Genomic DNA, 15,992 nt, shown 5'->3' with positions numbered 1-15,992 from the left:
GAAAATTAAAACCACTGGAAAATTAATTTAATATAATGTGTTAAGCCCAAGGGACTTAATTTTCAGAATAGACACCGATAAAAACTTGTGAAACATTCTTATTTAGGAGATAAACATCATGTGTTGGCCAATTTCCGGGTGTCGTTGAGTATTTGAAGCACGGGAGTATTTCATTTGAAACATTGTAAACAAAAATGTAAACCAAAGGGTTTTACTGTCTGCACTCGTTTACATCGAGTACTGGTACAGCAGTGAATTGTCATCAGCTGGCCGTTTCATCTGGTTCCCATGGTAGCATCTAGAGCCTCTCATTTGTGACGTCATTCTGACTTTACGTCACAATCTAATTTGAATGACGTCACCACTGTTGATGACACAACAAAACAATTGTTTGTGATGTTTCTACGTGTTAATACACAGCGAATAGACTTGCAGTTTCTGGGAATCAAATAACATTTGATCACGTTTTTTCAACCAATCAGATTACTGAACACAGCGGCTTTTGGTTTACAATATAGTATAAACATTCTTGGGTTGTAATGGATGTATGTATTTGAGTTGGGTTTTACGCCACGTTTAGCAATATTCTAACAATATCAGTGACACATTGACCAGACGCATTGTACCTGGGTCTTCGGTTGACAAGGGAATGCTTTTACCACAGCTGGGCTACCCCGCCACCTATTTGTTTCTGATCTGTATGATATGTACACGACATACACAAATATATAACACAAGTGAAAACGACAAAATAAAATGTAATTCAGGTATCTAGCTTTCAACACGACGGAATACCAAATGACCAGGTACGCTGGTTAAAGATACTTTGTACTGGTTCGATTAGTAACTTGGGTACAGTGTATGAAGCCCATATACTGGTGTGATATCGCTAAATGTGACGTAAAGCTATATTCACATTTAAACCAGGGAGTGGCATGACATTTTACCCAGGTTCGATTCCCAATATGTGAATAACATCATATGACAAACAATGTGTTTTGCCGCAGTGAGTTTCGTGGTATATGTTTTGGAGATGCCAAAATCTCACTCACTCACTCACTCACTCACTCACTCACTCACTCACTCACTCACTCACTCACTCACTCACTCACTCACTCACTCACTCACTCACTCACTCACTCACTCACTCACTCACTCACTCACTCACTCACTCACTCACTCACTCACTCACTCATATGATCATCGTGTTCCAACACTTTGGAATGCCACGAACCTGAAATTATGTAAATTCAGCAGGGCGTTGACATTTGATGTTTCGTTAGTTAATAACACGGCATTAATGTGTTGGTTTTAAAAAGACGATTTGCATCTAATGTTCATCAGATACACGATATGTGTCAATCCTTTACAGAAGTATTCTGTGATACTGATGTTCAGTAATACCAATTTACACATAAGAGACTCTCGGAGTGAACGCCAGCAACCGAGAAGAGGAGGAACGCGACGTCGTGCACGTGCAATCGATGCTCCACGTGCACTGCGCCATATCGACACATTGACTGTAACGATCAACAGCAGACGAACAATCAATCAACAGGACCGTGAGCTGATCGTGTTCCACTGCTACTATTCACTGCGCATAATGCTATAATATGGTACGCTTCCTCGTTATTGTTTGAAGCGCAGATAAAATGTTTAGATCGCGAAAATATGTTCATGCAGAGACCATAAACCGATATGGTCTCTCGTTCATGTTTCGCCACTGAAAACAATGTTGTGAATTATCTCTGGCGAAAACAATTTCAAACCACAGTCGGTACAATTACAGAGTATTAGGTGTGTTTCAATCCACTATCAGATAATTGCCATTAATCATTACTACATATTTTACAATTACAAGGGTGCGTTTATATCAGAAGGTTATGACATTCAAACTACCAAACAGAAAAAAATATTCATCAACGTGACAGGATAATGGAATACATTTATTACACTCTGACAGTCGGGAAAACAGACAGGATAGAACACAGGAAACTGGACAATCATCAAGCAATTTTGGTATATTATTTATATGTAGCCAAAGTGGGTTACCGGACTGGATCATTTTGAGTTGTTCTTTTCAATGTTCTTCATAATTGCGTCCCCGACTTCCAAACCCCGACGCCTTCTTTCAGTCGTCTGCTCTCTACCGGAAGTAATCCAATTCATGTTATTATCGTATACCTAGCATTCGTCACCACTCGCCCTTGCAGTAACTTCCAAGAAAAGTCGAAATTCGGAATGTTCAGGAACAACAAGAGTGGGTCACGAATGCTTCAACATCTAAGCTTCTAGAATCTAGCATTTGATGCTTGATATACGTTTGGTAATGGTTGACATTTTACGAAATCTGCACCTTTCCCCACATATACTCCCCCCACCCATCCACCCCTCCAAACATTTATTCCCCCCACCCCCTCCCCACTTCTTTCTTCTTTCGTCCCTGTCTCCCCCTCCCCTCCGCCTGCACACAAGTGCTGCCTGCCCATGATTCGATCCTACTGGTTGGTGCAGCTGTAGCGGATGACTGTTGGTGTGGTTGTGCAGGTGCAACCTCTGTAGATTCGGCCGTTGACGTGGTAGGGGAAGCGTTCTCCAGGGCGACGGCATCTACCATTGACATCGCGGCATCCTGGAACAACAACAACACGCGTATATGAACATAGACTCCGACATCTTTGTGAAAACTGACAGTAAGGAAGCTACCTGTTGACCGTCTGAGGGAATGTGGTGACGCTGGTGATCTCTTTATGCCACTTCAGCAATGTTCCGGCAATATTACGGCAGGGGACACCAGAAATGCGCTTTACACATTGTACCCATGTGGGGAATCGAACCTGGGTCTTCAGCGTGACGAGCGAAAGCTTTAACCACTTGGCCACCACCCCAAACTATTATGATAATGGTGTAGATGCTGGTGCTGTCTGCGTGTGCATATGTCTGCGCGTGTGCTTGTACGTGAGCGCGCGCGCGCGCGTGTGTTTGTGTTGGGTGGAGTAGTAGTGATTTGTGGGTAACTGGGAGTTAATTTAAAGATGTAATTAAGGTCCTGTTTTACTGCTTGTCTGTGGTGGGGAAAACGAAAGTGTCCGCTTTGAAGATCCCAAAGAATACAGTCCATTATTTAAATACTTTACCCAAAATTATAATGTAGCATTTGTTCATGTTGAAAGGAATTACTAAGCTCCTAAACATTAGAAAATGCTCGTTTATCTTAATCCCAAAACATCCACTACGCCCAAAACTGATTGAGCCCTTATAACGTCGTCCACCAAATGCTTATCCACGGGACCCGTGAAGGTCCCGGGGTAGAATAGGCCTTCAGCAACCCATGCTTGCCATAAAAGGCGACTATGCTTGTCGTAAGAGGCGACTTATGGGATCGGATGGTCAGGCTCACTGACTTGGTTGAAACATGTCATCGGTTCAAAAATTGCGCAGATCGATGATCATGTTGTTGATCACAGGATTGATTGGTCCAGACTCGATTATTTACAGACCGTCGCCATATTGATGGAATACGAGTGCAGCGTAAAACTAAACTCACTTACTCACTCACTTATCCATGTTCACGGACATGTTCACGACTTCAGTGACAACGTGTGGTATAGAGGCCCTTTTTTGCCGAAATGGAACAGCAAAGTGTTAAAGCTGCTAATATACATTACCACAATTCTTTGGCCATATGAAAAAATTCGTTTCTCATAACTTTTTTTTTATTTTACATTTTATTTTATGTCTAAAACCCCTTGATTTCTGTGGAAATGTATACCTTTTCTCGACAGGAAAACTACGTTTACCGACCCACCTGAACGCAGTCTCTGTATCTCGTACGAATTGTAAGATTTTTTTTTGCAGTAGTAGGTATGGCAGTCACTGGCGTGCCACGTGCTTCCGAGAGGACGGCAGGAACCATCGTGAGGACATCCTGTAAAGATATAGCGATCATCCAGTGTGGGTAACCTAGGTTATTTATCGTACTAAATCGGTTAGGGACTGGGTACCTCTCGAAGAATCCATTAGGTCCCGCAGCGCTATGACTGGCATACCTCCAACACTGGGCCTAGATTTTCGTGACTTTGTAAGTACTAGTAACATACACTTACGACCGTGGTAGCGCCATGATCGATTTGTAAATCTGATCTCTCTTTGGTGATGCCTAGAGTCTGTACTTTAAATGTGGCGCCTGGTCCGATATCCTTACTTCACCATACCAGGGCGCCGTTGTACAAAGCGATCTTAAGGCTGAAGTGAACTCCAGTACCTTAACATGGACTTACGACTGTCGTAGCACTGGTTGTTTTGTACAATGTCAGCCTAACGTGTTTTTTTCAGGATGGGGCAAGACAATGTATAGAAGTACGTCTCAAGAATTCTCGCTAGTCGGATACGTCACAAAATACATATTTGTAGACGAACAAACAGAAGCCGTCGCTGACCAATGAAAGGTGGGGACTTTGTCATGTATGGATAGTGTTCTCGAAACAACCAATAGTATAAGCTCGGTATCACAATCCAATAAATGTGCAAATAAGGTTCCCCAAAGGAACTACTTTGTATAGGTTATATGCGTTGCAATGTCATTTGTTCTTCAATCCGCTATCACATTACGTTCCCAATAGGTTTACATTCAGCTCGTCCTTGATCAATGAATTGTCTCAATGATGTTTCTGTGTCAAAGTAATGGGGACTTTTTGATGAATGTCACAATTCTTGGACAATTCACAAAAACTGTATGCATGCGCAGATTCTGTGGATACTAAAATTAAGAAGTGACTTTACGCTGAGCGACACTCAAACAGTTTGAGCGCCGGAGAATACGACGGCCTTCTCGTCCAGTAGAAAGCTGGTGTTTTAACTGTTTTAACTTTTTAAAGGGAACGTTGTTATCGATTATTACCGGAATAATATAAGGTAGTGGAACAATTACACGCACTTAACACTGCAAAATATTCCCACAATGGAATACAAGGAACACGGAACATGTATGTGCATATACTGATCAGCAAGCAGATGTATATGCACGGATACATTAGAGGTGAACGAACGCATTAAGTGTGTTATTTTTGCACTTTTGAACAAGAAGGAACAAAACATCACCTGATTGATATAGTTTCGCCCTGCCAAACTCGCACCTGTACTTGAGGCAAGGGGACCTGGCGGTGTTGAACACCTGCCCATGCCTGAAGATACCTTCACTAGTGTAGCAGTAGCCTCGCACATCTGTAATAGAGCACGGACAGGTGAGTGAAAATGGTTTTAGCAATATCTCAGGAATAGCATCGCGGGGGACACAACAGAAATGGGTTTCACACATTGCACCCATGTGGATCCCACATTTATCGGATTTGTGGATCCGAGTGAGTGAACAAGTGAGTGAGTGAGTGAGTGCAGAACTCAAGATAAGCTTTTGGCCATATATTTTGGGTATGATACCCATGCATATGAAACTATATGAGTATTTCTATTTTCAAGTGGGTATCTGTGCTTTTAAATAGCCACCATGTTTTTCAAATCCGGGTATTCATTTCAAATAAGTATAACAGGTGCGACATTTTTTATTCCAATATAAAATAAGACAGAAAATCCTCCTAACAATGCTAAATGATAGCTGATAGCTAATCCAGCGTTATCCACTTATAAGAAATAAGAAATAATAAGAAATATATAAGAAATATAAGAAATAATACGCGTCTCAGTCTACATCTGTTTTGGTGTAAAGCAAGATACCAAGTTGAATATTAGATGATATAACAGCCACACACTGTTTTCACACAAACATGTATTTGTATTTTTTTCCAAAAGTTCCCATCGTGTTGTTTCATTTTCAAACGCTAATGTTACAAATTCATTTAAACCATCACCGGCAATTGATTGATCCGATTGTGAAACACAATACTATTTTAATACATGGACCACGGCCAAGATTCTATACATGTTGCACATTTTATTTGCGTTTATAATTAATAAGCTTTTTAATCGCGAATATTTACAGATGGAAAAAAGTTACGTTCGATAAGCTTGAATTGATATAATACGCAACATGATTTTGATGTATTGCTTAAATACGTATTGCTATTTTGACATAGCGTAAACGTAAATATTTAGTGTTTTTTCCATTTATTTTTCTCTGTTTCAACTTTTCTCTGGCGTAATTTACGCAAATATGCAGCTTATCTGAGCTCAGGTGAGTGAGTATGGTTTTACGCAGCTTTCAGCAATATTTCAGCTATATCATCAAGGGGGACACGAGAAATGGCTTCGCATATTGCATCCATGTGAGATTCGAACCCGGATCGTCAGCGTGACGAACATACGCTTTAACCACTAGGATACAGTATGGTCTGTACTCAAACCACATGGTCATGTACAAGCAAGAGAGGTTTTTCTCATTTGGCTCCAAAGAACGCTGGATATGTTCATTTTGAAATCTCTTATTCTAACATGGATTTAAGTGTATCTTATTACAGTCAGCGTGGAACTTTCATGATAAAATCGCAGTATGTTTATGATACTATTAAACATGCATGTTGAAATTTGACTCGTTTGCAGTTGGTGTACGTGACAGGACATCGACAGGTCTTAAGGTTAGTCGATAAGTTAGTGTACAAAACATCCCGAACTATCCAGGTTTCATCTTTTTAGCAACAGCAACAAAATAAAGCCAAATTCCCCAAAACTAAAACTAATATTTCTCCTCCAAAAACGAATAAAAAAATCCCCAGCAAAAAACAAAACAAAACAAAACCAAAACGAAAAATTTCAGCATCAGTAACAAACACAAGCAACAAAAAAAGGTAATACTCCCCCCCACCCAAAACACAAAAACAAGCAAGAAACTCCAACACTCCCTATAAACCCAAACAAGCAAGAAACCCCAACGCTCCCTATAAACCCAAACAAGCAAGAAACCAACAACCGAATCCCCATCACATGGAGTACCTCACATTTAATGAGTGAGTGAGTTTAGTTTTACGCCACTCTCAGCAATATTTTAGCAATATGGCGACGGTCTGTAAATAATCGAGTCTGGACCAGACAATCCAGTGATCAACAACATGATCATCGATCTGCGCAATTGGGAACCGATGACATGTGCCAACCAAGTCAGCGAGCCTGACCACCCGATAACGTAAGTCGCCTCTTACGACAAGCATTCACATTTAATGGGGTGACACATTTATCTCCCTTATGCGGAATTACCACTTTGTGTTATGCCTGTGGTAAACTTACATCCCCTCGCCCTCTTGCTGAAGGGGTCGGCCAGTACCCCAGACAGACCAGCAATCAACAGAAAGCACAGGATCCGTTCAATCATGGTTGCAGCTGCAACGAAACATGTAATAGAGTTACAAAGCTGAGAAATGTTATCCCTTGAATACGTCTTGAAGCAGTGAATGAGTGTAGCTTTAAGCCGTCTTTATCAATACGACAGCAGTATCAGTAATTGACTTGACACAGTGTAACCGTGTGGGGAATCGAAACCGGGTCTTTGGCATGACGAGCGAACCACTAGGCTACCCTCTCGTCCCATGAATGGAGGAAAACACGAACACTGCGATAATTTTTTAGGTTTCAGAAGACTTGCCCAACGTAATGTAAGTGATAATGAATGGTGGTAATGTATACTTAGAGGCATTAAAACGCATATTGGACTTTCTACACCAAGTCCGTTTGGGAGATGTTAACGTTTCCAAAACCGCAGTTTAGTGAAAGCACATGGTTAAGAAATGCAAAGTTCGGATGTTTAGGTTCGAATCAAAAGTTTTCAAATCCAACGCACCCAAGAGCATTGTAAGCAGTTGGATGAACAGAAAACTATGGTGCACGTGCAATGTGCACACTCCAATAAAAGCAGAGGTTGAGAAATGGCCACGGTTGACCAAAGTCAAAAGAATCCAAGTGATTGGAATGCTGCATACTGGGCAAAGACATAGAGATGCTGCTAATCACTTCCACGGCCACCCGATGACGGTTTCGAGGATGTAGTGTCCAAGATCATCCTCGTCCTGGAGTGCCTCGTGTGACGTCACAAGGGCAAGATCGGTACATCGTCGTCATCCATCTTTGGAATCACTTCAGGTTGTGCTTATCAATGCCTAGCAGACTCCGGGGTAACACGGCTGCCCAAGGAGAACACACACGGTACTGAGATGTGGAATTTGACTGTTGTGTGTTCACATACCTCTTGTTTTGGAGATACTCGCAAAGACATTGTCGCACCCGTAATGCTCGTGTAAACACTGCAGTACTGTTAGGAATTCGTCATAATAATGCCATTTCCTTTGCCGTGATATAGAATTTTTGGACAAGTCAGAAATATACCTGACACTATTTCCTGATATACGGTTTTATTGCCGCTCAGTATACATTAGGTCAGTTCAAAAGCAATTAGAACATTTTCCCTCATCTTTTCAGGCGAAACCCAATATACTCGTACATTACGCTTGGACATAGTGAAAAATGGCAAGGGTTTTATTTCTAGTCATATCCCAGCTGTTTCACGGAGGTCTGTTGTTACTTGAATTTAGACTAAACAGTCTAGTGATTGTTAATATGAGCATCGATCTACGCAAATGTGATATGATGACCCGCATCAGCAAATTCGGCGAACCTGACCACCAATTTAGTCGCTTCCAATGAGGATCTCATAAATATTTTCACATAATAAAGATAATATTAGTTAACCCTGTTAACCATATGACGTGTGTTTGTAATATATCTATTAAACTGACATTCATGATCAAATTACGAATCAAATGAGCTTAGTTTTACGCCGCTTTTCAATATTCCAGCACTATCAGGGCGGGGGACACCAGAAATGGGCTTCACAAAATTTACCATGTGGGGAATCGAACCCTTGTCTTCAGCGTGGTGAGCAAAAGCTTTGACCACTAAGCTGCCCCGCCGCCCCTCATAGAAGCAAATCATTAACAAAACCCAAAATGTACGGAGAGCAACCTACCTTAACGGCTGTCTCCTGTCGATGACAACGTCGTTCTGAAATTACAGATGCCCCCATGTCCGGGTTATAGCAGCGGTGTGATTCATCAACCAGTAATTAGCCAATGATCAACCAGTTCAATCACAGTGCAGCTGGAAATATAGCTACTTAATAGTCGAAACATTACTCACAACCTTCCACCATAAGAACATGCTGACACTAAAGAACATAATGTGTCAAATTATAAGTACTTATATTCCCTGACAGTAGGTCTTTGACATTAGACTTCAGCTAGTTAATATTAACCTCCATTCGGGAAAGTTCTACTGAAACTACGGACCTTTGACAGTAGTGAAATATGACCTTTCTTTTTATTATGTTCAGGAATGAAAATTGGTCTTATAGACGATGTAAATATAAGTGAATAAATTCCTTTAGAATTTATTTGGGCGAAGTCATCTCACATAATTCTTATGTTACCCAATAAACATTCACCACTCATACACAAATCCAAAAAATACAGTAGTTTGTAAATTAATATATTTTTAAGAGACTATAGAATGTGATTTACAGAATATTTCGTGTTTTTATGTCAATACTGTGTTTGCACACTGTGAAATCCCTTAAATAGGTCAGTGGCGACTTATCGGATCGGGTGCTTGACTTGGTTGACACAGATCATCGTATCCCAGTTGCGTAGATCGGAGGTCAAGATGTGGGAGGGTCGGATGCACACACACACATTGAATGTACAGGATAAAACCAATAATCTGTTTTAGTTAACACGTGCAAATTTGGACGCTTTTTTGGTGCCGGTGATACCCGCTGACACAGGATTTTACTTTATAGCTTTATCACGGAAGGAATAAACAGCATGCTCTCTTATGCACTTCCAAGATAATCACGGTAGAAATGTGTGACAGTAGCTCTTGGCACGTGACTGTCCTTGAGTCACGCACGTATCCAACAAGACGTCAATTGCAAATCCTACAATAACACTTGACATGTGACGTGCACACTTAGTGGTGTACACTTCCTTTCGTCTCCACTGCCGGAAGTGGGTGCAACAGATAATTACAGAATAATCATCAGCGTACTTGCGGACTGTATGTTCAGTGTAAAGGAATGTCGTATGTTGTAAAATATTCTTTTTATGTCTGTTTTCCCCATGCTTTGCATATCTCAAGATGTTGGAAAAGTTAAGTTATTTACCTTTATTCCCAAGCAACTTATATTCACAAAACCGTCACTGTCAAATATCATCCTCAAGATTTTCTTTTCATTATGAAAGTATATAATCATTATTTGTTCTGAAAAATACGTATCCGAACTACAGGACAGAACCTTAAGGAAAGCTTTATGTAAGTTACGAATATTAACACACACGTTTTAAAAAGTATCAACACACTATTTTCTGTTTAAATATTCCTATTTTTTAAATTATATGGTAACTCTGGTATGTATTTTTGCATTTCTATGTTACTGTATGCATGTGTAATGTAAAAATATAACATACACAACAATAAAGATGATATGGTCTGAATTATTGAGTAATTTTCTGTATGTCTGTCTGTCTCTCTGAATGTTCTCTGGTTCATACGGTCAATGAATTTCTGTCAATAGAGGATAAAAAGTGCTTGACTCACAAAACAGGACATCGATGTAAAAGTGTGCATCGTGCGTGCTAAATGTGAAACCAATTTATCATTGTAATTTTACTCATATGATTAATGGGTATTTGGCTTGCTCGGTTGACACATATTTTGAATTTTGTATATATTTCTTATTGTATGAAAGTGTGATTCCACATGACATAATGTTCCACGGTATTCTACATGTATCAGTCTCCAAGTGATCCCACCTACCGTAGTTCTATACATATACGTTTATCAGTCCCTGAAGCATACCGTATTTATACATGTTTATACCTCTGAAGGATTCCATATAACATAACTAAAGATATATAAGTCTTTGAAATATTCCACTTTTATCTGTTGCCGGTGGATGTCTGATGCTGTAGTTCTACATATATCAATAGATAGACATCCATTAGTTACTAATTCCGTTAAAATGCAAGAAGTATTTTCTTGTTTAAAATAGTGAGTGGGTTTAGTTTTACGCCACACTCAGCGATATCCTAGCTGTATGGTGGTTGTCTGTAAATAATCGAGTCTAAACCAGACAATCCAGTGATCAACAGCATGAACATCGATCTACGAAGTAGGGATACGGTGACATGTGTCAAGTCAGCGAGTCTGACCACCCGATCCCGTTGGTCGCATCTGACTGCCAAGGGGTACCGCAGATCAATTCTAGCCCGGATCGTGAAGTTTAATTTAAAATAACATGTTTTAGCGCTTTAAAAACAAACGAGGAAGCGTTTGGCATTATAGTCCAATCCAGTGGCAATATGAAATAGAAAAGAGAAAATAAGATCATAAGTTAATATTTCTGTTTGAGTTCAGAAAGGTGTATGCGGTTGTGTAAGATTGCCTTCGACAGATTGCTTGAAGATCATCACAATTCTACAAACATTACACTCACACTTTAGTATGTCAGAAATTAGAGACTTAATGTAGTTTAGGTTATTGTCTTTAGTGTTATGACATTTATAAGAGTTAATGGAAACACACTAAGCTGCCCACGTTAAACATCTAGCATAGATATGATTCTTTCAACACGTATTTAAATAAAACTTGTGGTTGTGGCTGGATCGGAGTTAGGATATCGCACGTATGCATGTTCACTGATCCTTATAATGTGAAATCGTAATGACTTGAACTTATTAATCTAATTTTGCCACTAACATGTAAATTGCACACAAGTGTAATGGTTGCCCTTGGTGCTGATTTGGATGAAGACCACAATTACACAATTTTAACTATGGCTTGGGGCTGTAACGGCTTATGTTTTGAATGGCCCCCGGTGTGTTCATCAGTGAGTAGTAATACAGTAATTACATTGTTATCCCAGTGTGTAGTGCCATGACTATTGATGATGCCATTTCACTTTTTACAAGACGTCTCGCCCGGACCAAAGTCTCACACCAGTAGCATGAATGGTAATCAGCACGTGATGATGGATAATTTAGATTGATGAATGAGTCTAAAATAGCTTTGAATGCCTTTTTAGTTGTATAGCGGCCCGGCAATTAGGGACTCGAAAGACATTTCCATTAATGAAACGTCCAATTGAACATGACGGATTTAAGATATATGCACTCACTGATGGGCGGTGGGGTTGTCTAGTGCTGGAATATTGAGAAACAAAACAAAACAACAACAGCAACAAAATAAATAAAAAATTCGTAAAACTACAACTCACTCACATTGATTGGTTGCTTTTGCTACCATTCCTCAGTTCATGGAACTGTCTTGTCAATATTGTAGTTACTCAGTTAATGTCTTCATCTCGTTGGGATTTTGATTGTTTCAATATATTTTATTGCATGTATGTGTCTCTTGTTGTTTTTAATTAAGATTTCTTCAAACCAATGATAAACGTTATTTTCGACGTCATTTTATAAGGAATACATGATGAAACCCTTTTTCATCCCCCAGCAGTTTATTTCATGAGCTGGCATAAGAACGACTGTCCTCGGTCTCTGCATGAAAAGCAGCTGTTTAATGCATCTTTAAATGCATCAACTATATCCATGCGAGATGTCAGTGACAATGTAATGTCGACGCCAAGTGCTATGTACTGTACAAAACGCTTGCATGTGTGGACATGAGGCATATGGTATATTTGAGATTACACTTTCTTAGTAAAGTACAGATTCTAGTACATATTCAGTTGAGTCCCATCCGGGAATGGGAACAAAAAAAATCAGCTGTCTAACCCACTCAGCCTCCGCGGACAACTGGTAGTTTGGATAATGTACCTTGTTTACCTCTCTGTCAAGTTAGCATAGCTCCAATATGACAGTGTGTAGTTGGGAACATGCACTTTTTTACCTCTATGACAAGTTGGTATGACTCCCACATGGCACTGTGTATTTATACACAAGACACGTTTTTTAGATCAGTGCTTCATGTTTAATGAAAGACCTATCGTGTACATTTTAGTGTTTAGGGTGCAATACGTTTCATTACTGCTCTAACCTCTGCAACTAGTCATTTCTGATTGGTGTAATTAGTACCGCTAACGCCACAGGAACATATTAGCGCGTTTCCTTTAATGTTTCACAGTGCACTGCTAATATGATTATTTAATTACATAACAGAGACATAAAACATTGTAATACAGTGGATTAATTTTCAGATATTTACTATGATTTATTAAAACATATTGTTTCATGGAACGTTTTGGATTAATTATGTATAGCCCTCCTGACAGGAGATCAAATCATTATAGGCTATAGGAAATATCTATAATTGCTATTTGCTTCGCAACTCTTTGATGACGTTTTCACAAATATCTGGCCTTGATGTCATCTCTAGTGTTCTGTGGTCTTGACATAATTGCCATCATTATTTAGTCTTCTAATGAAGATTAGTGAATATATAAATATGAATTTTCCTTGGGATGACAAGATCCTATCTTAGTGTACATTAAGTTTTCAAAACATTGACTCTGTGCATTTAATTATTAATCCTTGATATCATATATATATGAAAACTTAATGTACACTAAGATAGGATCTTGTCATCCCAAGGAAAATTCATATTTATATATTCATATATATATATATATATATATATATATATATATATATATATATATATATATATATATATATATATATATATATATATATATATATATATATATATATATATATATATATATATATATATATAATTTAATTATTAATCCTTGATATCATATATATATATATATATATATATATATATATATATATATATATATATATATATATATATATATATATATATATATATATATATATATATATATATATGATATCAAGGATTAATAATTAAATGCACAGAGTCAATGTTTTGAAAACTTAATGTACACTAAGATAGGATCTTGTCATCCCAAGGAAAATTCATATTCATATTACGTACTTAATGAACTCGAAAACCTGTTGCATGTTGATTGCCAAGTTGAAACGAAAAGTTAAAACGAAATCTATACGTGACAGAATGTAGAAACACCAAACATCAAAGAAATGTAATATAATGTAATAATATATATGCTCCAATTAATTTGCCTTTACACATCACTTCAAAAGAATCACCATCTTTATGACTAAACGCAATAGAATTGCAGCTCAAGATTAATGGCAGTACAAATTCTGTATAATGTGAAACTGCGATCGTAGGAGTGAAGACTGTGATGAGAATATTCACCTCGCTGAACAGCAGGCCAAGGCTGAGTACCCGGCGGGAAACTAGATCCAAGTGAAACGAAGGGCCATAATTTGAAATGGCAAAATGCAAACGTATCTCCACAAATATGAAAAGCTTCTAGAATTTTCTGCTTTGTAATTTTCTAAAACTTTCTTGGTCGGAAAGACTTGGAATATTCGCATGCTCTAGATCCTTCTTGTATAACAATAAAAAAGATAATCAACGTGTCACAACAATGTACCATAATATTACAGTATCGTTCACAATGAATAACACTGTCTCATAACATATAAGAATAGGAGGTGTCACATCAGACACGGACTTCAGAAAATTACACATCCAAGGACAAAAGCATGTAGTCTTGATGCAAGGCTGCAGGATATTTCCTATACCTATTGAGAAGGCAGCACTATTTAGTATAGGCGACGTCATGGCCGATGCTGCATTGGTAGCCGTTGCAGTCGGTACCAACAAACGTCCACGTCGTGACATTGACCTTTAAATGGACACGCAGGAGTGAAAGAACCGAGAAACAACATATGTTATAAATAGTGAGTGAGTGTAGTTTTACGCCAATGTTACCTATATTCCAGCAATATCACGGAGGGGGGACACCAGGCGGGCGAACACCTTAACCACTAGGCTACCATTCCGTGGCATGTCATACACAAAATTGTCTGAAACATATATGGCCCTGACAAAGGGCAGGATGGGACAGAATATTGTTTAAGTAGTATAGAAAGAGTTCCACATTATTTCACTTGGACTATCTGTCATCTCTCCATGTGACAGTGTGAGTAAAGCCAGACATTTTGCATTTCTGAGGATTCACCATGATGGAGGTATGTTCACATTAATGTGTATGGTGCAAATAAACCTTGAATCATAATCAAGACGAATCATGGATTCGAGCCTACAAACACAGCAAACTGGTGTACCTCAGATGACGAACGCCACCCAGCTAACACTGTCAAGGGATACCCTGAACCCTCTTTACTCCTAGCAACACCTATCTATTTGAGATAGAATTGAAATATTCAATTATTGTGGCAATGGAATACTAGGGGAAGTGGAAAACCCCCGACAGGTTGCATGACAATAATCCGTCCCATCCTGTGGAGGTGTCTGGTCCTGTGCATACATTTATCTATAGAACTTGGGTCACAAGTCAGTTGAAGTTAAGCAACGCTTAGCGCGGAGTCTTTGGATGAGTGGCCGTGTTTTGTAGGTTGACTCTTGAGGCTTCTTAGGACGTAAATCCTGCTCCACAACGAAGAATGTGATACACGTGGTCTCACCTTTGGCAAAGTAAGTTTATTCAAAATTGCCTCTGTTCACCCAGCAGAAAATGGGTACCCGGTGATATAGGCTACGTGCCTATTTACCCTCTAACGCCTTGCAGGAAGCTTGGGTTATCCGAGGTGATAAAGCTCAGATTCTGATTACAGAGAGCAGAGAGTCCAGAGAACAACTGGTGAGATGGCTACCAGTCATATGGTCATGGTCATATGAGATTTTGGATGTCTCATTGCTGGAGCATAGCACAGAAATAAACCAATGTAATGCTGTATTTATGATAATTTCAGTTGGGGGTTCATTCTATCACTACAAGAGCATCCTACAGGTACAGCGCATGCACTGCTACATGTCACTCTGTGAAAATATATTAATCCCCAGTTTTAAAAGTAAATTTGCCATAATTTATTCCTCGATGGTAGGTAGAAATATTC

At 39.0% G+C, this 15,992-nt stretch overlaps 1 protein-coding gene across 1 annotated transcript; it reads right to left on the bottom strand.

Moving 5' to 3' along the window:
• Positions 1-1,933: 1,933 nt before the first annotated feature.
• LOC137283453 (uncharacterized) lies at positions 1,934-9,043 on the bottom strand. Its single transcript, XM_067814954.1, has 5 exons — positions 8,966-9,043; positions 7,234-7,326; positions 5,101-5,223; positions 3,809-3,928; positions 1,934-2,632 (listed from the first exon to the last, which is right to left on the bottom strand). Exons 2-5 carry the CDS (start codon positions 7,316-7,318, stop codon positions 2,499-2,501), a joined length of 462 nt encoding a protein of 153 aa, XP_067671055.1. The 5' UTR covers positions 7,319-7,326; positions 8,966-9,043; the 3' UTR covers positions 1,934-2,498.
• Positions 9,044-15,992: the final 6,949 nt, after the last annotated feature.

The sequence above is a fragment of the Haliotis asinina genome, chromosome 5 (assembly GCF_037392515.1).
Source record: "Haliotis asinina isolate JCU_RB_2024 chromosome 5, JCU_Hal_asi_v2, whole genome shotgun sequence".
NCBI lineage: Eukaryota > Metazoa > Mollusca > Gastropoda > Lepetellida > Haliotidae > Haliotis > Haliotis asinina.
The sequence above is the reverse complement of the archived record's forward strand: the minus strand, read 5'-3'. Positions and strand labels throughout refer to the sequence as shown.